Source organism: Actinia tenebrosa, unplaced genomic scaffold, assembly GCF_029948245.1.
Source record: "Actinia tenebrosa isolate PJP-AT-01 unplaced genomic scaffold, QUT_ActTen_1.0 PGA_scaffold10__47_contigs__length_13832649, whole genome shotgun sequence".
Classification (NCBI taxonomy): domain Eukaryota; kingdom Metazoa; phylum Cnidaria; class Anthozoa; order Actiniaria; family Actiniidae; genus Actinia; species Actinia tenebrosa.
The window spans coordinates 8,840,115-8,864,465 of record NW_028292570.1 but is presented as its reverse complement, the minus strand read 5'-3'; the positions used below and the strand labels follow the sequence as shown (position 1 = coordinate 8,864,465).

The 24,351-nt window shown below is 36.6% G+C and overlaps 2 protein-coding genes across 4 annotated transcripts; one reads left to right on the top strand and one right to left on the bottom strand.

Moving 5' to 3' along the window:
- Positions 1-1,086: 1,086 nt before the first annotated feature.
- LOC116305747 (aflatoxin B1 aldehyde reductase member 2) lies at positions 1,087-11,616 on the top strand. 2 transcript variants are annotated; one of them, XM_089026935.1, is made up of 13 exons: positions 1,087-1,145; positions 2,328-2,401; positions 2,852-2,913; positions 4,865-4,925; positions 6,048-6,087; positions 6,523-6,669; positions 7,277-7,326; positions 7,445-7,524; positions 9,305-9,371; positions 9,466-9,563; positions 10,530-10,684; positions 11,125-11,199; positions 11,281-11,616. In XM_089026935.1, exons 2-13 carry the CDS (start codon positions 2,348-2,350, stop codon positions 11,346-11,348), a joined length of 957 nt encoding a protein of 318 aa, XP_088883061.1. In that variant the 5' UTR covers positions 1,087-1,145; positions 2,328-2,347; the 3' UTR covers positions 11,349-11,616. The 2 variants fall into 2 exon arrangements, with proteins under 2 accessions (XP_088883061.1, XP_088883060.1); XM_089026934.1 differs by having other exon boundaries at positions 11,119-11,199.
- Positions 11,617-13,410: 1,794 nt separating this feature from the next.
- On the bottom strand, positions 13,411-23,202 carry LOC116305739 (uncharacterized). 2 transcript variants are annotated; one of them, XM_031715721.2, is made up of 3 exons: positions 23,143-23,202; positions 16,999-17,206; positions 13,411-16,723 (listed from the first exon to the last, which is right to left on the bottom strand). In XM_031715721.2, the coding sequence occupies exons 1-3, from the start codon at positions 23,188-23,190 to the stop codon at positions 14,946-14,948; spliced, it is 2,034 nt and encodes a 677-aa protein (XP_031571581.2). In that variant the 5' UTR covers positions 23,191-23,202; the 3' UTR covers positions 13,411-14,945. The 2 variants fall into 2 exon arrangements, with proteins under 2 accessions (XP_031571581.2, XP_031571580.2); XM_031715720.2 differs by lacking the exon at positions 23,143-23,202 and adding an exon at positions 20,720-20,864.
- Positions 23,203-24,351: the final 1,149 nt, after the last annotated feature.

The following is a 24,351-nucleotide window of genomic DNA, read 5'->3' as shown; positions in this document are numbered from 1 at the left end:
GTGTAAGTCGGGAGTAGAAAACGAAAAACACTTTCTAGTTTGGTGTCCACTATATGACTCTCATAGAAACGACTTAAGAGAGTTCATAGAAAAAAACACCAGCATTAATTTCAACAATATGAGCGCTGACAGTCGTTTTATGTTCTTAATCAATTCAAAATCAGCGTCTCTACAAAGAGCCATATCAGCATACATTCATCAATGTATGCTGATACGTGAAAATGAATTAAGAAAATTACCTAATACATAGTATATATATATACCTATAATATATTTGGAATCAAACACTCATGTACTATTAGTATAAGGTGCCAAATAAAATTGTATTGTATTGTATTGTATATCTCATTTTTCAGTCCCCCCCCCCCCCCCCTCCTGACAATTATTGCACAGTCCCTTATACAGTGGAACCCCGTCAATAAGGACACCGTTGGGACGGACAAAACTGTCCTTATTAACGGGGCGTACAAGAACTACATCCGTATTTACTGAACTGTATTATACAATTTCATTTTGAGTTGAGTTCTGGAAAATAACAATGCGATGGTATATTGCGAGCTTTGTCTATTTCATTATGCTGTAATAGGAAACTACACTGCAATGATCAGTGTGTGTTCCGTTGATATGCAAAAACTGACAAATATAATCCGTATTAAGCTCTTTATATCAATAAACAAATACAGTAGAGACGTCTTCAAATTTCAAGTGTCCTTAATGCGAGGTTGATTTTGTATGGAAACTGTCATTCAGGTCCTAGAAATGTGTCCTTTGCACTTATTAACGGGTGTCCTTATAAAGCGGGTTAATTTAACAGAAAATGTATGGAGCTTTCGTTGGGACTTTGAAACCTGTTATTAAGCGGGACAGATACTCAACCGAGGACATGCACGAACGAAATAGATTACGTAAGTTTAACTTCATAGAGAAAAGAGTGTAAGCCAGAGATTTAGGATTCAACGGAGACGAAGGAATAGTGATAATTGCACACATTTAGTGTTTTTACTCTAGCATTGCACTTTTATTTAAATTGGGCTCACTGTGCGGAGATTTGTCCAGCGTTAACCCGCTGACCGGTTGATGGCTTGGTACGGGCTCACGGATTCTTACGTACGTATACGAGATCTCCTGTTCATTTTTTAAGCAAGGTAAACGTGCATTATAGCAATTATTTGCTAATTGAGCACTGAGAGTTTCTCTCATTCTGCATTATCAACTACTTTATAGTGGCTTTCTGGTGTTTTGGCCGACAAAACTACAGACTTTGCCAACTATAAAAAAATCATAAGCTTAGTTGGTGAAGGAGCCCCCTAGCCTAGGATTGGCTAGCCCTTTAAAACGTTAGCGTGGCATTTTGAAATATTCGTTTCATCAAAGTAAAGGGTTCAAAATAAAATTAGCAATTTTGCTAATATGTTGACGTCAGAAATTTGAATGTAAACTCATTTTTGTAGTAAGGCCAATTTTACAAAATGTCACGCTAGCCGCGTGACCAATATCTAGTACACAGTGCGGATGCCGATGGAGAAAAATGTCATAATTCCCTTTACAGCATTTTACCTTTTACATGTGTGTGTATGATATGATCAGGAGTGAACAACAACAGTTTAAACCCCAATATTGGGTTGACTGAAGGATTGCCATGAGCTGCATTTTTGGCCTGTTTGTTATGATTACAAAAATGGTCAAATTTAAAACTAGTCAAATATATTTTATTTCTCTACGTCCATTGTACATGTTCCTGCTATCATCGCACCTGAAATAAGGACATTTGGGGCAGCAATTTTTCAGTGTTATTATAACCCCCCCCCCCCCCCCCCCTCCCCCACAGAGGATTTTTTCAAAGAGCCCTTCTCTACCCCCAGAAATTCCAATTTTCTGCCATACAAACTCTGTAATTTTGTTCTCTCTCTGACCCCTCTACCCCTCGGAAAAATTTCAAATTCCTCTGTGGGGGGGGGGGGTGGGGATTGTGTAGATAATTTCTGAAACTACACGTTGGCATCTTTCATGATAGATGTCTGGACAATGTCTGGGCAGAATTGGAACATACCCTGTCAAATCTTTGCCTTACTGGTCATTTTGACCAGCTCATGCATTAACCTTGAGCCAGAAAGGAGATATGACTAACTTGGCTGGTCATGATGACCAACGAATGACTGGCTGTTATTTAAAGCCTTGTATTGGTAATTTTTAAGACCTCAGTTTTGGTTTAATTCAATAACAATCAACCTCTTCCGATAATTTCGAATGAGTTCAAATGCAGCTTAGCTACCTGCTGGTTGCAGTTAGGGACTATGTGATTTAATGAGGTATGTAACAAATTATAGGTAATAGAGGTTACAGCAAAATGAAGACTGTATTTGGAACCATGGAATTTGGTCGCCAAACAGACCCTATTCAGGTGAGTATTGCAAACAGTAAATTTCATTTCATTAAGTTAAAAGTTATATTTATGTTTACAGTCAATTTTTTGCCTTATAATTTATAAAGAGGCTGCTTATTTTTTATTGGGAAGGGGTGCATAGAATTGGATTGCTAGCCCATACCAAAAATCTGAACCCCCCTCTCCTTTCATTGCATAAAAATGGCCTCTCCTTGTTTCCACTCTGTTTATTGTAAAAGTGCCGTGTAACAGGCATTGGTTTATGATACTAATCTTGAGAGACAAACTGTTAACTCTGGTTGATTTAGTGAAAGTACATTTTTTACTGGAGGGGGGAAGGGCTGGGAGATTTACAGTAAACTTTTTCAAATAATGTGTTGTACGTGCTATTCAGTACTAGTAAACTTGGTACTATTTTGCATTTGATTTCTCACCATCAATATTACTAATATATTTTCTTTATAATAGGCTAAGGAAATGGTTAAAATGTGCATGAATTCTGATTGCTATGAGTTTGATACTGCTTTTATGTAAGTATTTTGTGATTCAATATCTCAAATATCTCATTAACAAATAGACATCAGTTTTTATGTGTCTGTCCTCTTATTGACATTAAATTGTGTCATCACATTGTCAAAGTAGTGTGGATCATTGAGGCGTAACCAAAAGCCGTGGATCCGCAAACTACTTTGACAATGTGATGACAAAATTTATCCTCAATATATAAGAGGACAGACACATAAAAAACTGATGTCTATATTAATTGTTTTTTACAATAACAAAAAAGATAAAAACTTCTCATTTTTAGTGATCAAAACAACAAATGAAAAGAGCACATGATTTTTGACATCAGCTTTATCTGTCTGTCCTCTTATTGATGATAAAAAATAACCATTCAGCGCTCATCTTGGTGCAATGTTATCCAACTTAGACCATGTGTCATTCAAAGTATCATTTATGGTCTGAAATTTGTAATAAGAATAACAGAGGGGATGAATACATTTCAAATCTTAATTTACTGTGAGGCAAGGCAGCAAGGCTACTCTTTGTTCAGTTGAAAAATAGTACTTTTGAATCAAATTAAGCTTGATTTAAACTTAAATTTCCTAATGATGCAAGATGATTAACTGAAACTTTTGGACTGAAGCTGCATCATTTTTTTGTTGCAAATAATTGCAACTGCAATTTTTAGATAAAATGAAAGGTGACTGATAAAATCACCAATAGTTTCCACCTTTCTCTTGGGTTTTCAAAGGTATTCCCCCACAGGTCTTCCTAATTGGTCCTCTACCTGGGGGGGGGGGGGGGGGAGGAGGGAGGTTACTCTCCTATATTCGCTATACGGGTATGTGCTGTCAAACAGGGTATGGTTTTCAGCGATTCTACTCTGGAACAGGGTATATGAAATCACTGCTCACTCTGGGACAGGGTATAACAAATCACTGCTCTCTCCTCTCTAGAACAGGGTATCCATTTTCAGCAATCTTGCTCTGGAACAGGGTATGAATTTCAGTGATTTTACTCTGGAACAGGGTCAGGGTTCAGCGGCACATGCCTACCCTAAACGGGCAAGAGTACCACAACCCCCCCCCCCCCCCCCCCGGGGTCCTCTAGATGTCAGTGTGTGAGGCATCAATGCCATCAAGAAATTTGTTGAACAATTTAAAAAAAAATCAAACCTCATTCCCAGAAATCATTTTGATGGGTTTTTGACCCCCAGACCAGACCAGACCAGACCTGAGGTGCAAAAGACAGTCAAATTCGTAGCTGCAATAAATAATTGTTTGCATAAAGTTGCACTGAATTTAGTAGTATTTTACACTGTGACCATAGGAAAATAGTCCCCTCCACAGTTCCCTGCACCATCTTGAAAGGTAACCATGGCTGTGTATTGATACAAGAATGGCCGTGAGCTTAATTGATTGAAACCTTTTTTAATACCTTGGACTATTCACAAGTCTCTATCATTGCAAGGTCACCTCTGTTCTTGCTTCGATGTACGGTACAGGAATGGTTACCTTTCAAGATAGCGCAGGGAACTGTGAGGGGGACTATCATATAGAAAACAAACTAGGTGCGAAAAATATTATATATACATGTACATATTTTATACAAATGGTAGCTTGACCTCAAATGCAAAAATTCAATAAACTAGGATATTTTTTCCTATTCTATTCACACCTTTCACTTTTATTTAAATTGCGCTCTCTGGGGGGTCAGAGAAAGGAAAAAATTCTTTATGGAAGGAAATTGTTGGGGTGGGTCTTTAAACATTTCCTCCACTGGGGGGACGGGGGGTATAGATAATTTTTGGAATTACACAATATAATCATTAATTAATAATACTTTATTCAAAAATGCAGATTACATATTTTGAAAAGGAAGACATTGAGGTTAGCCCTATATAAGTCCCCTAATTAATATTACTTAAAGTATTCATTCATGTTATGAGATATTAATAATATATTACTGTATTTGTAGGTATGCAGGGGGGAAGTCAGAGGAAATAATGGGTACTATTGATTTGCTTAAAGATCCAAAGGTATGCATTTGCATCTGAGGCTTACTTAAAACTTTTCTCTTAATAGCAAAGCAGTTTTCTCTCATCTTGGAGGTAATAATTTTCTAACGAATCAATGTTTACAATGCATCAAGGGACATTCCATGAAAATTCAACCAGGAATGTGGTGGTAACTTCATGTATGGGAATTGTCAGGGGAATTCTATTCAAATTCAAATTTCAATATGCAAATTCATTTGTCGGCTAGTAGTCATGTCCTAAGCATATATTATACTTTTATAATAAGTAATTTAATGCATACAAGCACAGTTTTAAATATGACAAAAAGCAGCCAAGCAAATTAACTTCGTGGCTGAGTGCATTGTTAGGTTTAGGGTTTGGGTTGGGATAGTATACCGTTTTCACTGCCAAAGCAGCTATTCACCTCATAGACACGGTTAAGTTTTGGGAACACGAGTTTTGGCGGGGCTGTGATTAAGCTACCGGACTGAACTGTTATAATGGAGAAACGTCGCCGAAGGGGAGGTGGGTGGGGTAAAGACCTGTACACTGACTGGTACAGCGAACCTGAGCAAATGAGGTTGAAACCTTGGATTTTCTCGCTTAAATATGCAACTGCCGACCCAGGGGCATTCATAATGCTTCTCACCTAGAAATTACACCCAGAAAGTCATGCTAACATTCCGCACGTAATCGTTCATAAGGCTTTACGGGTGAAAATAGTTATTGTAATATCATTTGGTGCCAAGGTGCCAGGTTTGAATCTTGTCTGCCATGGAATTTTTTTTCTAAGTGAGGAAAACCAAAATCCAACGTCCCACTCATGTGTTCGGAAACCTATGATGCATTTGGTTAACCTGTACACGAAGGTACTACCAGGAATGTGCCTGCCCTTTATGTTTTTAATAATTAAAATATGTATATGAAGTACTGCCTTATTTTCTGGTGGTACTTTTAGATTTATGACACTTTAAGAGGCATCAAATCGCAGGTCTGGAACCCTAAAAGGTCTGACAAGCATCCCCACCATTTTCCAATTAGAGTCTTCCCTGAATCTTCCAAACCCCCACCCCCATCCAGTTTTATATCATAATAAACAAATATTTAAAACTTTAAAACTGATACATATAGATATTTTCTCAGGTTGTCATTGCTACTAAAGCAAATCCTTGGAGTGAACAAGGTAGGATATGTCATCTAACCTTAAGGCCCTGTTGCCCTGATACACAAGGCAACTTTCCTTGCAACTTGCAATGCAATTCTATCAAAAGCAGAGATGAGATGTCAGATACCCACAAAGGCCCTCTTACACAAGGAAAATTTTCTTGCAGCTTTAGCTCACAACACAACTTTGTTGCAGAAAAAATTGCAGAAAAAGATGAGCAAGCTACTTTTACAATACAACTTCCTCCCAGAAACCTGCCCATAGTCGCCGCTCGCTCAGTGACATCAAATATTGTTCAGCCACTCAGAGACTTCAAACACTATGATCACTTTGCTCACCAGCAAAATAAATGAAAATTAAGTCAGTTGCTTGAAGTTGTAATTTCATGGCATATTTACTTAATAAAAATGAAGCCAAACTGAACTGATATCATTATCAATTTGTCAGTTATAGGACTGAAGTTTGATCGTGTTTTGGAGCAGATGAACACCTCACTTCACAGACTTCAAAGAAAGAGTGTTGATATATTCTACTTACATGCACCTGATCACAAAACTCCTATTGAAGACACCCTAAAGGCAGTTGACCAACTACACAAGGGTGAGGCTAATATTGCTGCATCAGGGCGTGGCAAGTTCTCTGTCATAGTGGAGAGGCAATGTACCATTTTCACACCAAAACACACAAGTTATCATCTTTAGAATTTCCAGCCATGCACATCCACAGGTTTTAGCAAAATGTTTGATGTTACAACTTTGGCTGTATTGCAGTTATATTATAATATTACCTAATAGATCTCTAACCATTGAACCAAGAAACTTCCAGATAAAGTCATCTCAAATGATCGTGATCATGAATCAGTAAAGATACTAACCCAAATGCCTTGACCTAAAACAATATGCGTTTGAATGCAATAAAGCATATACTCTGATATCTTCTATTATAGTGCTAACCAAAAAGTCATAGGCACCTAAAAATATTCCAGAAAATCATTCTTTTGTTTATTGGCCAATTAGAAATAACTCTCTAAGCGCAAGATAATGGAAATTATACATTAACATAATTATTATTAATATTATACATTAACTAGTTCCAAAACTAGTTGTTATCTACATTAACATTTCTGATTGGTTAAGAAAAATTCTTGGTTTTCCATCCACACCTGTAATAAATGAAAAACGTTTTCTTTCTTGACATATCTATTTAGAGGGCAAGTTCAAGCAGTTTGCTTTATCTAATTACGCTGCATGGGAGGTGGTAAGTGAAACCATTTTTTCATTTTTTGCATTGGGGAACACCAGAAAATTATCTATTTAGGCGTTAATGGCTGTTTTAAATAAAGTTATGATTAAAAGTTATCTATTTTTTTATTCAGGTAGAGATATACTACATCTGCAAAGAAAACAATTATGTTCTGCCAACCATATACCAAGGAATGTACAATGCATTTGTCAGGTATGCATGCATGGATTAATACTCTAGTCTTTTGCTCAGTGTCAAAATATTTTTTGTGCAAAATAGTCATGTGTTCCAGAAGGCCCGTGTAATTTCAAAGTGTTTGTATTGTTGAAGTTGCACATTGTTGGCACTGCTTGTCCCATACTCTTGATTTTATTTCTTACACATACGTAAAACGTACGGTAAAGACTGAATAAACACATTAAATAGATAAATAACTTAGTACGTATGACAAATAGGAAAAACTACGAAACATTAAACTGCAAAACGATAAAAACTATTGAAACGAATAACTTACATTTGTGTACGAAGGGACGAAACTGCGAGCACCAACTAAGTATTTACATAGGGGGCGTATATATGGCGTACAAAAACTCCTAAGGGACAAGACTAAATGACGAAACAATGACGAAAATACTTAGACTGAAACGAGTGAAACAAAAGCTATAGAACACTTATAAACAAACCTAAGACAAAGAGAACAAGAGAACTACACTAAAAACTCATTAAAGGCTTTTCAGATCTAACACACATTCTTTACTTTACCGTTGGTATTTGTGAATATTTAAACACTGATTGGAGGCTAACCTTGAATAAATAAGTCTGTAATCAAGGAACACATCAGTAATTTGGAACTTGAAATAAGTCTTTTTTTTCAAGCTTTTATCAGTTAGAAGTGTGGTAATAAGAAGGTATCCAGACTATTTGTATAGGAAAACACATGACCTCAAACACAATTTGTAATTGATAGATACCTGGGGGGGGACTCCAGGAAAAAAGTACCGGGGATGCTCGTCGGAAATTTTCGAAAAAGACCCCAAAAAGATACCGGAAGTCTTTAAAAAAGGGAGTGCCTGAATGATTTTTAACCCCTAAGAGATACCACAACGAATAACATTAAATTTTATATAAAAAGCGCCTAGGATAAGCCACATCGATGCACGCTTCTCTCCTTTTCCAACACCCTAAGTGATACCAGAAAATACTGATTTTCAAAAATTCGCATTTAACACCCTAAAAGATACCAAATCGCGATTTTTTACCCCTAAGAGATACGACGAGCATCCCCGGTACTTTTTTCCTGGATTCCCCTCCCCCCCCCCCCCCCCCCCCCCCCCCCCCACTCAGGGATAGATACAAGTGATGCTTTGGAAATTCTTGTAATTGCACAAGCCTAATTTGGATGAGTGCAGTTGAAGAATATTTTTTCCAAAAAATCTAAGGACAATAAAAATGCATGAAAAGGTTGGTTGTACAGGTTTGAGTATCAGTTATATATATATATATATTAAAGATTAATTGTACTTGTCTCAACCAATCAGAATCAAGTAATTTTATTGAGGGGACTATGAGATATCAAAAACTAAAATATCACCTGCTCAATTGTCAAGAAATTCAGTTTGTAATGAATTGTGAAGCAATTTAAAGAAGAATGAAGGCTATTTGTAAGGCTTTATTCGGAACTACAATAGTCCATGTTCAATTATAAATCAGTACACAGTTTTTATACATACTGCAGGTAGGGTTTTGTACTGGACATTATAAGTTTAAATGAATATAATGATTCTATACTCCATAAAAATGGTAAAGTTTGGTAAAACTATATTTTGATTCCACAGGATTTCAAGTTTCATTGTTTTTATTTTTAACATTAACCCTGATACCCCCCTCAGACCCTTCACTAGTTCACTCACCACTAGTTCATTTTGCTAGCTTTTCCTGCAATCACAAAAAATAATCAATAATAATAATAGTTTTAATTCAATTTGTTTGCCAGAGCTGTTGAAAGTGAACTTTTTCCTTGTTTGAGAAGATTTGGGATTCAGTTCTATGCATACAATCCAGTAAGTTGAAATATAAATTATGTGTGGTAAAGAGAATCTTTTAATATCTCATAATACAATAAGATACTTATGTTATGTTGTTTTATGTCAAAAGCTTGCAGGAGGTCTTCTTACAGGAAAGTATCAGTACAGCGACAAAGATGATAAACAGCCATTTGGTCGTTTTTTCGGCACTGGTCCGTGGGCAGAAAGGTAAGTATTCAGTGTGTCTAACATGAAGGATACAATAGTCCCTTTCACAGTTCCCTGCGCCATCTTGAAAGGTAGCCATGCCTTTCCATCGAAGCAAGAACAACGGGGAACTTGCAATGATAGAGACAATATTAGGAATAATTGCCCAAGGTGTTAAAAAAATATCTCTATCATTCCAAGCTCACCGTTCGTCTCGCAGGGAACTGTGAAAGGGACTATACACCTTTTTAAAAAAAACATCGTTCAGATATCTGAAATAGGTGATGCTAAACGGAATTTTAATTCCAAGAGAAGACATGAATTCCCTTAGGAGGGACCGTTCATTTTTATGGGCATGGGGGGCTTGTGGGATTTATGGCGGGGGGATCGGGGGGGGGGGGGGGGACGTAAAGAAATATGGCATTTAAGGGGGCCACCCCAAAAATAATTCGCTAAAAAGAAAATTCATTTTTTTTAGATTTATCCTGTTTAAATAAGGGCCCACGTAAAAAAATTCAGGTTGGGAAGGAGTCATACATTTTTTTACGTACATGCAATTCACAAAATCCCACCAGACCCTCATGTCCTTAAAAAATGAACGTTCCTTTACGAACCTTAAAGGTCAATCTCCAATAATGGACCTAAGACCCAAGGAGAACACTGGCCCATGGACATTCTCATTGCCATTGCTTGGTCACATACCCTACATGGAGGCATTAATTAACAAACTAATTACTCATCAAGATCGTACACTGCTTGGCAACTCTTATGATTACTACATCATACATCAAAGATACGCTCCATCTTTCAACCGAAATGAGATGCATCCCATGAGTGTTAAAGGGTTTTATAGCCTGATTTTCGGCCAGGTTATGTTCAGATTTTAGGGAGATCCCTCCCTCTATTGACTGTGGTTTCAAAGAGTATAGGTTGTTATTGGAAACCTGGTGCTCGTGTATTAACAGGACATGTTCATCATTGTTAAAGTTATAGGGAAAGATTTTGGAAAAAGCCTTTGTTTGATGTTCTTGACAAGTTGAAGGTCAAGTTAAATGAAATTTATGGCGAGGGAAAAGTAAGCCCGACAGAAGCTTCACTGAGGTGGATCAACCACCACTCTTTGATGTCAGAGAAATATGGCGGTGAGTATGGAAGACAGGAGATAGGAGGGATCTGGCAGAAGCTTCACTGAGGTGAACATCTTCGTCATCATATCATCATCATCATCACTATCATCATCATCATCATCATCAATAGTTTGGTAGCGAGAATGAATCGGAAAGTCAAGAAAGGGAGAAAGCTAAGTTTAGTGGAACCTCCATTTGAGTAGGATTCTTCCTCTCAGGCCACTACTCAGCTCCGTGATGGTACTATGGTACCTCTATTCAGCAGATCCCTAATTAAGCGGACACCCTTTGTTAAGCGGACATGCACTGGTTCTGGTCCCAAAAAGTTTTATCCATATTTACTGCAAAACGAACCTTTATTCAGCGAACCCGGACGCTAAATTAGGAAGGGTGTCCGCTTACACTGTATTTATCTTTAGACCTAATGAATGATTGAATTACTTCATTAAATAAAGTCATTCTTGGAGCTTCAAATTTGCTTCATCTCGAGGAGAACCTAAAAGCCTCCAAGCAAGATGTCCTTCATGAAGGTAAGACGATAACTTGTCAACCGAGGAAAGCGAACAAGAGCTTATTTTAACTTGACTCATGTTAAATCGTTTGTTCTCTAGATATCGTGAAAATATTTGACGAGGGATGGGAATCCATGAAAGGACAATGTCCTGCTTACAATCGCTGATGGAGTCCGCTGTGGCGTCACTTCCTTATTCATCTCTTAATTGTGTTCCTGTGTGGAACGCCTGCAGGTTAATGCTTCCTAAGCCGGGAGAATTAAAACTAATAATACCTTAACAATGGATTGATGAGGCAATATTAGTTCGAATCGTACCTCGTCACTATGGAGGCTTTGCAGCTAGTCGAGGATAATATGAATTGCCTTAGATCATCGTAATAGTAGAAGCAGTGATTATGTAGTTGTTTAAAATAAATAAAAAGGTAGAATGATTTTTTTGTTTGTTTTCGTGATGTGCATTCTTATGTGTCTCATTATTTTACTGCAGCAACAGGCTGCGGACAAAACTTCAAAGAATTAAGTAAAAATATTTTAAGATTACTGAGTAAAAAATGATTGGCAAAGAACCTCAAATCAAGCATTTCTGGACGAAATAAAGCTTCCTCTCTGTGGAACACACGCCGCTAAAATGAACGATCGATTTACAGAAGGTAATTTATCATTTCTAACCAAAATTGTATAGGAAATTTGGCTGATTTGGACGTGTAAAGAGATCGGACTTTTTACTTCAAGAATAAGAGTAAAGTCAGACAAGGCTGTTTAAAGCCAATGTGAAAACTGGGCGAAGGTGGGATTGCATTGCATCGTGGGACTGTTTTAGTTGACGCCATCTTGGAAATGTTCCCTACTGTAAAACTTCTCCACAATGCACTCCAATGCTATCTTGACCCCGAAATAAACTTATTTCGCCGTGAAAAGGTCGAAGCGAGAAAATCACAAACTCTTTAGTCAACTCTCCAAGAAATCTGTTTTTCTAACCGTATAAGGAGAATATTTCTAGACATGTCTAGCTAGACGCTGTATTGTGAATTTAAACAAGAGACTTCATATTCTCTTGGAGTTAAATAAAAACGCTCTATAGTTTCCAAAATGATACATTACACTTTTGGTAAGCTTTTACATGTGCACACGACATCCAAGCGTCTAATAATTGGGTTTTCTGTGGCAATCCAATGCCTGTCGTTTCTTCGTGGTTATTTTTGGTCAGAATGTTGCAAAATTGCGCAATAGTACCCAAGAGTCTTAGTTGGACCTCACTACAAACCTGCGGCAAAACTAAATTTTATATAAAATCGACGGATAAATCTTAGTCCAGTGGATACATTTATTGGATACAGAGCATCGACTTATCCACTGGATATAATTGCCCTATTTCACTATGACGTCACTGCTTGTTTATGTGGGGAATCGTCAAATCCAATAGAAAATTCAACAAAACTTGCTCCTAGACTAGCGAAACAGTTTAATCTAAAATGGCCTGGTTTTTAGATATAATGTGTTAATATGTACTAAAAAATATTCTGAGAGTTTGCTGGCTATTCTACTTTCTCTTCGTGGATTGATACGGGTTTTAGAACAATTTTCGGTGAATTTGTGTTGATTTGAACCCCCTCCGACGACCATGATCCTTTGCGTTTAAACAGACTGTTTTGATGTGACGTCATAGTGATATAGAGCAATTTATCCATCGAATACCGCTGTCCACCCTTCGCACAACCGAGCTCAGTAGATCTGTGCCTTACTTGACTAGTTTGATATTTCATTACTTCTCTGAATAAAAAAAAGTTTTCTTTCTTTTTATAGGAAGATACCAATCTCCACATTGAAATAAATATGTTTTGTTCGTTGTAGGTAAATGAAGTGTACAGTACCGAAGACGTTCGCGAGTGAAGGAAAAGTAGTTCACACCGGCATCAGTACTTATACTAACCTGTCTGCTGTCCGGCAGTCCTGATAAGGACATACGGATATACTTTCTCTCATTTTTTTACCTTTTATCACAAATGTCATCTTGAAAAATCTACAACAAGTTACCTGTACCCATTCCCGCTCTTTTCCTCAGTAATCCATTCACTGACTTTAAATCTCCTAAAATAAGCCCTTTACCACGTGATTCTATTTAGGATGACCAAAAAGGCACCGTTGGTCAAATATACTAAACCCAGGGTTCGGCATTTTTGGAGGTTTACGGTATCATTCCAAAAGAACATACGAGCTACACAAGACGTCATACGGCAATAATTAATATTTTGAAGGATTTTCTGCGTTCTTAACAATATAATATAATTCCTTTGAGCTTTTAGAACTTTGTTTACTTTACTAAACAAATAGAGCAGATTTTCATGGTTCGAGTGGGAAACATTTCTGTCTCTCGAATGGCTTCCTAGTTATGTTCAATCATTCTGCGTAGTGATTGTATTCTTTCTAGTGCGTCATTTCAAAGGAAAGCCATTTGCGAGTAACATTCCATATTTTCCATTCTTGCGCAAGCTGCTCTACAAACCATATCATAGTTTCTTTTTTAAGTCTTGATGAACGAAATAGAACTTCTGACTTTACATGAATAGAAATATCGAATAACTCTACCTTTGAGATCAACTTTTACGATGTCATATTGTAACACATTCGTCCTCTTCCTTCGATCAGAGACATAGCAGGGGAACACTGATCTCTCCCGACAAGAATAAACAAATTAGAATAAACAAAGATTTGACATAGATTGGTTAAGTCAACACGTCGCATGCGCTGTCTCGCACAGGCCACGTGTTTTTCAAGTGTTACGCAAGCACAAAAATATATCGAGCATCGCCAATTTTAGGGTAATTTATTTTACGATGCGACGACTGCTGTCGTAAGCGGCATGTTAAACCCTAATACTCATAATCCCAACACCGAAGTATTTTCTAATTTCTACAAAGACCGTCTTGCAGGATTCTTATATACTATTTTGGACGATGTCAATCTGATAACGAAAAAGTTGATCAAACAATTCACCCGTACGCACAGCGTACATCTATTTACACACATCCTATTTGCCATCCAAACCAAGCAAACTAGAACGCATTTTTTTACATATACAGACTCTCAGCGAAGCGGTTATTTTTGTCTTGACAACTTATTTGTATTCTTTGAAAATAATTTTGCTGTTTTTGATTGTTTTCAAGACAAGATACTCACTTGTGAACGGGTCTGTGCATCTATTGTTGACAGGGCTCAAAATGCATTATGGGAAACCACACTAGACGTTGTTACCAAGTTGGCTAATGTATATATATTTATTCATTTATATATACTGCGGTTCGCATAAACTTTGACCATTTGTGCAAATATACAAGTATATTAGAAGTATATCAAAAATTATGGGATATGATCCCTGATATTTTTTTCGAGTTGTCCATCAGGGAGGGTCAAAGTTTATGCATATTGCAATATATATATATATATATATATATATATATAATATATGTAGTTTTGGTCTTGAGAGTAGGATTAATACCCATAATACATTAAGTGCTATCAACAATAGACTTAGCAACATTCATCGTAAGTTACAAGCACCCCCTTGCAGTTATCTCTTTCGAAGCCTTAACATTTAACCCTCATAACATGATACTATTAAATAGTACTCCAAGTACAGGAATTCACTTAAGTTAATTCAAACATCTCATCTAAAATCGGGATCTGGCCACTAGAATGAATCTCCCCTTATTGGAACCACTTGATATCGAGAAAAATAGGTTTTATTTCCGTTCTGTTGGTAATTCAGCTCTCAGCTTTACCAGATGACCATCTCCTCTCTTCCCAGACAACTTGATGACGATTCAGGAGATGCTTTTTCAAATTATGTGGAATAATAAACTTAGCACCACAAAGCTCACATTGATAAGGACGTTCTCCCGTGTGGCAGCGCACGTGCGCTTTGAGAACATTCGATCGCGCAAACGTTTTACCACAATAGACGCACTTAAATGGCTTCACCTTTTGATGTATGGCCATGTGTTGGTTTAGGTTGCCACTTAAATTAAATCCCCAACCGCATATCTTACACTTATAAGGTCTTTCTCCGCTATGTGATCGTCTATGACGTTCTAAAGCAGCCGAAGTATCAAATTCTTTTTGACATTGTTCGCATCGAAATGCAACACCATCACCTGTTCGAGGGTAATTGGGTGGATACGGCGTTAAACTACTAGGCATTCCTGTAGATATACTCGGGGTACCAGGGTGCATAGGGGGCATCCCAGACACCCCATCGTTTTCAATTCCTCGCACAGAACTAGTTGGAAGGAAATTAGAAGATTCATTTTCTACGGAATTAGAAGAGTGACCGGTGGCTCTTTGTTTTGTCATAGTAGCGTCCCCATTTGATTCCAGGTTATTAAAAGCGCCACTGCACGGACTACTGTTTCGTTCTAGCGGTTCAGCCTTGACTCGTACAGTATTTTCAAGCCTCACAATTGCCGTGGTAAACTGTAAAGACGCGTCACTTTCTTCGTTATCGTCGTCGGATCGATAGTTGTCGCGTGGAAACGGAGCAACTTCGTCGAGAGCTCGACTAGTGTAATGCGAACCATTACTATCCAACCCTTCTACATGTTGTATCCTAGTATTACTATTACGGAATAGTTGCCTATTCTCGGGTAAGCTTGAGATTCCACTCTGCGTTGCTATGATACCAGTGTCAGAGTCATTGCCTGCGGAAAAACTTTCTTTTTCATCGCTGTCGATCATCACTGCGTGACCATCGCCCTCCTCGAGACTCGAGTCGTGTTCGGGAGAACTACCATCAGATCGTTGGTTGTGATAAATAGGGTGTCCATCATCGCCACTTTGCTCCCACGACGGAGAACTCGACTCGTGAATTTGTTGACAGTTTGAAGGGTGAAGTAATCGATCACGCTCCTCCTTGGGTGGAGACGGAGTTCCTTCGGAAGAAAGCCGTCCATTTTCGTGTCCATTACCAGCCGTACTATCACAAACAACTACTGAGCTCGATTCGTCTGTGCCTAATTGTGGCGCGTCCTCTGAATTGGTTCTACCCGTTCTATTAATCGGCTTTGGATATAGAAATTTCTTAACATTAATTCCAGGTGATTCGGTCACATTGTCTGGCACAACTAAAGTAATCTTTCTGGGATATGCAGTCTTATGGCTGGATCGTTTTCGCCTTGAAGGCGTATTAACGGGTTTAAGGCTCAAGGGACTTTTTCTGGGGATTATATTTGAAAAGGACCCTTGACCACCAATAGCTCCTAAATTTGCACTTGACATAACATTACTAATTACAGGCGAAACATACGACATCGGAGTAGTCGCGTGCATAAGCGTAGTCTTTGCCGAGTTAACTGACGTAATAGGCATATGACCAGAAGTGTGATTGTGTAATAGTTGATTGACGGGAGCGTAGGTTAGACCAGTTGTATTTACCGGCCAGCCTGCGGGTAATACTGTTGCACCATGTACCTGACCATTAGGTCCCATTGTTATAATCGGCTGGCCTACTTGATAGTCTGGTATTCTTTGTGTTGGTTTGGGTTGCTCTGTTAACACACAAAACAAACATGTGATCAGATGTATGCAATAATAAATCACCTTTGATATCATTCTATCAGCCATTTAATACGAGGTCGAGGGAAAAACTGGGTCGAGCTAGGTGGCATAACTGTATATTGTGGTGATGCCTTAGGGGACATATTTCCAAGTCCGATAACGGTTTACGTTGTTCATGTGATTGTTTCTGTGTGCAATTTTTTTCAAGGGGTAAAAAATGGCTGTTTCTGGTGGCATCAGATATTTCCCTTTGGGATAAACTCACCAAATGCAATAATATCATATTTGTCTTGTGCTAATGTAGACTTCTCCAAAGTTACTAGACACGGTAGAGATTCATCGGTTCGGGGTCTTAGGGCTGCTATGACGGTTCCTTTGTTTTTAGGGTCGGCATTATATAGCATCTTTATAACAGTAAGTGGCGTTCCTCTTTCTACCTTAAAAACAGGTTTACCTTCTTGATATATCAGAACCTGCAAAAGAAAGTTACACAAAGCATGATGTTAGGTTGTTTGATGATTTCAAATCGATAGAAAGTGGAATCTATATAGACTCACTCAAAGGTTGCCTGTCTGAGACTCTCAGAGTCAAGAGCGAAGCAAGTGAGGGGGGAAAAGCAAGAGTCTAAGTCCAGCGCTTGTGATTCTGGTTGGACTAGCTTTGCTTTATTGGGCGCGCGTGAAGTAATACGGAGACCGCGAAGGACTTTGCCAAAGTCTATAAATTATTCTACTATACTACTTCAAAGTACAAAATTAATCGTTGTATAATGCTATCAAAAGGCGGCCAATCCTAGAATATTACTGTACTGGTTGGGACAACTGCTGAAGCTTTTCATGCTATACATGCTACATAAAATTAGCTTAGTCGAAAAAACATTCCAGACTATTTCATTTCCTACACAAGTCATCTCAAAGACACAGCTAAAAAAATAGTAGTGCATGCTATGTCCACTTCAGAAAACATAAGATTTCTCTTGACAGTCAGTGACGTAGGGAGGAAAACTTTTACTGAAGCTGCGGATGTAGCGGAAAACTCTTCAAGATGAAACGCGCGTACGCTTGTGTTTTGGCGGGAAAATCGTACATTGCCTCCCCTACGCGGACTGCGAGACCTCGTGGGCCCATCAGAAATATATTCGGATCCAGATATCACAGTTGATAAAATGCTGCTATAGAACGTCTTCATATTCGAACTTGTACGTATCCCATTTTACATATTTTCGTTCTTGTTTACATCTACTGCCGTTATGATCAGACTAGTATTCTATAAAAAATCAGCAACTACTTTTTCGAACTTTAATATCAAGGGTTACGGGTTTGTATATTGACCTTGAAGTTTACCGGTTGAAAAACGTGTTCGGGATTAATAGGGATTAACTGTTGTCACTTTTATGGAGTAATACTCGAAATTTGACAATAGCTTCAAATCCTCTAAACACTAGTGGACTTGAGTCATCTGCTTTTACGCAAGCACGAAGTTTAAGATAATCTCTCTCGCTAATGATAGATGTACTTATCTGATGGGCAATGAGTAAATACTAGAGTAAAATGAAAGATTTAGAAAAATAAAAGATACGAGATACGAGAAATCCTCTATTCAGCCCGTTTGAGGAGAAGGGGGCTAATGGATGTAGCGAAACTATTGTTAGTATAACAATTATAAGATTTATCCCTATATTAGGGTTTATAACAAGAGCCACTTTGCCATGGTTCAAACATAACTGTCTTGTATATAGAGAGACGTCAATGATATTACATGCATCATGTCAATGACATCGAAACGTCCTGTAACCGCGTTAGCTTTTTATTTTATTTACTTTAAAAACTATCAGAGAGGGGCTTATTTGTAAAGGGGGGGGGCTTAATAGAGTTAGTGATAAACACCATATAAAGAACTTCGACTTCTTTGACTAAATCTTAAAACGGCAATTTGAATCTGCTAAATTCCGTTTCCAAAAACGTTGACGACTTATAAAGAAACTAGTTTGCTAAAGGATTGTTTCAAGTGAAACTTCAAAAATACATGCAAGCTTTCCCGCCTAAAATACATGCAATTGCCGTTGGTATAACAATGGTTCGAGCAACGGCTTCTCTTTGGCACTCGAATGTCATTCAGTCGAAACAAAAACAAAGCTGCAAATAATTTTAAAAGTATTTTTGGAAGGTATGAATTATAGTTCAAAGTGATGAATGTGAAAGTTTAACTTTGTTAAATAGTAAAAACGACTGCTAAAATAAAGTCCGACGCCCATGCAATATTTTATGATAAATTAAAACAGAAATATTGCCTATCATAATAATGCTTCACTTTATCGCCAAACAATGGGCACCATGTTCATTCTTTTATCAGGTCTACAAAACATGCCACAGACGTCTAGGTTGTTTACAAAGCAAAAAACAATCAAGAAATTGCGAGAATTTTTTTTTGTAAAGTCTATTGAATAGATTAAGCCATTAGCACACGCGAAACAAAGAACGAGCTGGTGGCCGCTTTGTTTAAAGTCGAACTAGTGAAACACGTTTACATCACTATTGCTTAATTACTTGCAAAACATTCAAATTTTCTTAAAATTAGCATTTGAATTGCAAACGACAGGCAAAAATATCTCAAAGAAAACAAAGGTCGTAAAATACGTTAAAACATTTTTTTTCAACAAAACTTTAGTAATAACAGGATGAAATTCTGGGCTGACGAATAAGACGACAGGAAAGATAAAGGGATATTAAACCTTTAAAATCAGACAATACTAATAAAGTCAACCGAAAGCGAAAAAAAATACTGCTAAAGCGAGTACTTGGCTGCATCATACGTTTCGTACGAAACATTTGGAACACTATTTTGGAAATTGTAAAAATTACTAGCGCTGAACATTTAAGAACGGTGAACCAAATCTGAAAGATTATTAGACATTTAATAGGTCATTTATGAAAACGGTTAAATGATATTTTTATTTGTTTCTGTTCACAACACTGTAAAACTGGAATTCTTGTATATATTGTTTATAGCCACAGACCAATGTACAATATCAACTTCCAAAGAATGTATAGCAACACTTTTTCCTTATAAAAACCCATCACGATATCTGTAGTGCTTTATTACAGAACTGGCATATTTTAAAATCAAAAGTAAACATGTATAACGTGTCAAAAACGGATACAATACGTAAGATTACCGAACGTCGAACGAATGCTGCTTTTAGTCTAGAAAGCTCTCTCTAATCTCGCAAGGAAAATGTAGGAAGCTGATATGCGGAAATAGTGCAATATTTCAAAGCAATGTCGAATTTGCTTGGAAGAATACTTGACGTAGGATTATGACACGTCACTTGCAAATGTTCAGAATATTTTGACAATCATAATTCAAACTGAAGAGTTCATTTTCTAAAATTAAAAATTAAAAAATTAAGCTTTATTAAAGCGTTATTCATGGAGTTAAACAGTAAATAATAAATATATTTTAAAAGTATTTGTACATGTTTATCATCAAAACAAGAATTTTAAGTTTGCTGAATGCATAGTGTTTACTAAATACTTCTTGTATTAGTAAATCTTATTTTTAGTGTACTAGTGAAAACTTCTACTCACATGACATATACTAAAGAGGCCAATTATGGTAGAAAAAGGTCGAGGCCTAGGCCTCTAACAAGGATGTAAACATAGCCTAAATATACCTATGACGAGAGCCATAGTTGTATTAATAGTGCCTGGGTAACTGCAATGATGGCACATTATCAAATCCATTTTATGTGCAACTATAAACAAGTATAAGTTTTTAAGCCAACGCAGGTATAATAGATGATTTTATATGCATCGTCACTAAAAATTTAAATAAATACATTGTTCTTGCTATAAGAACATTAACACAACATAATATATCTTTTGGATGGATATATTATTGAGTTAAATTACAACCAAGGAAATAAATAAGCCCTGGAAAACAACACTGCCAAAAGGAAGTTTTATGTTCCAGACATCTCAACAGACCTGATAATCTTGAGACCCTTGTATCAGTTTGGTTGAACTCTTCGTACCACACCTTTTTATAAAGTAGTTTGACATCTTTCTAAAATGTTTTAATCTCTATTTTGACATGCTATTTTAGAAGCCTTTTTGCTGTCGCGCAAAGTCAATGCATATAGTGAGCATAATAAAATATTTTATCATTTAAACTGTGCTGCCACTCATACAGCCACATCAACTGTTTTCCTGGTTTAAAAACAAAGTAAATACCTAAATTTAATTAAATATGATACTTTGAAGCAATATTCAAGAGTTTAAAAATCCAGATATGCCAGCAACCTATATAAATATTTCACTAAAATGTTATGATTTTATTCATCACTGAAATTCAAAGTATTCAATATATCATTCAAGTATCTATGAATTAATAGGCAGTTTGTAATTACTAATAAAATGTTCAGTCTGTAACAAGTAACGATTACAGGATTTCATATAATCCCCTTTAAGCTTGGACAGAATTGACTATGTTTCTTAATTAAAGGGTAATTATATGGTATGCATATGAGTAGAGCATATTTGAAATGCCTGACCAAGTAAATACCACAAAAGCATTCTGTAACATGTTGGGTACTAGAAGCATTTTAATTTAATAAAATAACATTAAATGACAAAATACAACATAGAACATTTTTAAAATATTATTTTAGCACAAAATTTATTTGTTTAATTGAGAGAATTTTAAATAATAAAAAATGATTATCTTAGTATATACACTGCTGACACGTACACGTATTTTATGTGGCACAACTTAAAAACAAATCATAAAATGAAATTTTGTAATTCAAAAAAAATCCCCCTTTCTTTGGAACTATAATGAATCATGTTGTTATCAAAATCGCATTCTCGCATGCATTGTTGTATTTCTGATGAAAGGAAAATTATATCACTGCTATAAAAACCACAGTACTAATAAGTTCATGGAAAAGAAATGTTCAGACAAAACAAATGAAGAAGAAATTATTATAAAAGACATAGTTATAATTATTGTATGGTAGTAAAATACATTTAATAAAAGATCATAAGCTTAAATTTATTTAATCATTACTTTTCATATGAACCCAGACTGGCAATTATTGCAAAGGAATATTTTGAACCATTTCAAACCATAATTAATATTGAGAAGAAACCAAATAGCATATTATATAATCTATACAGACTTGACTAGTAAAATCCCTTTCTTTTTCTCATTACAAGTTGAGAATAGTTTTAGATTTAGAAAAATCTATATTTAGATTATAAATGGAGGACATTTTGAATGGAAAAATATAACAACAATGAATTATGATATAGTAAATGCAACCAATGGACTAGTCCAATCCAAACAATAAGAATTAATAATGATTGCAAGCCAGGTCGAAATGTCCAGCTGCTTTTCAAAACCCATTCAAATTCCCTCCTCTATATGATATTCGCGTTTAAGAAAAGAAGACCAACTCTTTATGTGACATTACAGTAAAATGACCATAAAAGTAGAAGTGCTGAGAGTTGATTTTTGAATAAAAAATGCTGTACAGATTTTAACTCGGCAACTTTCATATCTCGTTTATAGAATGTACATATCATTTTTAGTAAGCTCAAACAAAAGAATGTATGAGCCAAACTATATGTAACTAACTGTTCGTCAAATTCGAGGCCAGTCTTTCAAATAACAGTGCCTTTCTAGGCTAAACAAAACTTTATTTCAAATGACATAACCCAGGAGACTTTGTAGAATACTCGAACGCTATATACTTTCATTATCAAGATCAGAAATTTGAAGGTACATGACAAGGGCGAGGGGAAACGGTTCGTATTGTTCGGACTGACGATCTTGTTGGAATAACGCCAATATATGGTTCTGAATTCGAAAATACTGTTTGGCCAAATACGTACGATTCGACTAAAACAAACGGCAATTTTTATACGTCATCTCAAGTTTTTTTCGTGATTCGAAAGAAAAGGTTTCCAAAAAGATATTTTGAACAAATCATTGTAATGCCGTTTGAATTTGTAATCACGTATGCGGCATGCCGGCTGAAAACGAATAACGATTTTACGTGTGTGAACCTGCATCTTATAGAAAATAAAATTGTAAGCGAATGGCAACACGGCAATTCTGATTGCAAAGCGCAAACATGTCGCACTCAACGGCACTTAAATAGTTCATACCAAAAAGTCCCTGTTCTAAGAATGGCAATTTCTGAGACGGGACTTTGAAATTACGTTGGATTTCGTACCCATTTATCGCGTGCTAGTCGGGTTATTTTTTCTGGTTATAGAATTTACCTCTTTACCGGTCAAAGATTTACAAGTTGAACAATAATAATCCCTGTCATAGTTAAATAAAGAGTAAACTTTGTAATAATAAATGATCAGTGTCTCGACAGACTTCAAAACATAGGTTTTACCTCATTTTCTTTCAGTGGAATCTCCGTATGTCCTGTTTCAGACGCCATGTTGAAAGAACAAAACACTTCCCATCATTCAGTTCGAGTGGCGGAGGCGGGAACGTTAACTGCCCGAAACAAAGGATTTGATTTGAGTTTCTTTTTCCGACCGCTTTCAGCACCCTACAATAGCCCCACATTTCTCAGGAACTTCGATATTCGTCGTTTTTGAGTTCCTGCTTCTAAAAAAAATATGGGTGGGAATTTACTAATATTTTCTTTTTGTATGGAAGCTGGGGCTCATGAACAAGATAAGTTTCATAATCATGCTCATAACCATGATTATGAACTTCGGGAGTACCGTCTTTTTCTAGCTTAAAAAAAAACTAAATAAATGCTTTTTACTTTTACAGCAGTTTATTAATTGATTAACCCTTAAAATAAGGCGGGAAAGTCAGAACTCAGGAGAAGAAAAGGAGTTTACCCGCAAGTATATAGAAACAAAAAACTGATAAACGAGAGACAGAGGAAGTCGTTACTTTTTTGAAAGACACCGAAAACTATTGTCACTTTTTTGTATTCCTTTATTACTTTCTAACAATTCATAATGGCCTACGTCGGCGGCCCACGTAAGAAGTGCGGATGTAGTCAGCTATGGTTGCTAGGAAGTATTCTGCTCTCTCCAACACTGCACTGTCCAACGCCAAATATATATATATTTACAAATATGACTAAATTAGGACAAATTCGCAAGCGGAACCAAAACAAAAATGAAAATAGCGTCATAATAGGGATTAGAACCAAGTTACTCATGTATTTTTGGCTTGATCATTTCCAACCCTCTTTTTTGATAATAATAAGTATATAAGCGGACGTCTGCTTAATTAGGCCTTAGCAGGGTCAGTTCCGGAATGAATATATAGTTTTTATCATTCTTATATCATAATGAATATCATTTTTAATTTAAAATCAGTTTCCAGGAAAGTTTTTGTCTGTGTCTGGTGTCTGTGTCAGTCATTGTGTCCAACATATTTCGTCGTGTGGCATGGTCCGCAACTCATAGGCCCGGGGGCCACTGGGATGTCAGGAGTCCTTAGTACAGTCAATCTACGATGTTTTTGAGGACCAGTTCCAACTAATAATAAAATTCAATATATTCTTTTATCATTATTATGTCAAGGGAGGTGCCCTATGTAACATATTAAAAATCCCAAAAAATCCCTTCTGTGG

Coding starts and splice junctions, on each gene's coding strand:
- LOC116305747 (XM_089026934.1), top strand. CDS start 2,348: ATGAAGACTGTATTTGGAACCATGGAATTTGGTCGCCAAACAGACCCT. Junction 6,088..6,522: donor AAATCCTTGGAGTGAACAAG/GTAGGATATGTC, acceptor TGTCAGTTATAG/GACTGAAGTTTGATCGTGTT. Junction 7,327..7,444: donor ATTACGCTGCATGGGAGGTG/GTAAGTGAAACC, acceptor TTTTTTATTCAG/GTAGAGATATACTACATCTG.
- LOC116305739 (XM_031715720.2), bottom strand. CDS start 20,794: ATGTCAAACTACTTTATAAAAAGGTGTGGTACGAAGAGTTCAACCAAA. Junction 17,207..20,719: donor AAGGGTCTCAAGATTATCAG/GTCTGTTGAGAT, acceptor TTTCTTTTGCAG/GTTCTGATATATCAAGAAGG. Junction 16,724..16,998: donor ATATGATATTATTGCATTTG/GTGAGTTTATCC, acceptor GTGTGTTAACAG/AGCAACCCAAACCAACACAA.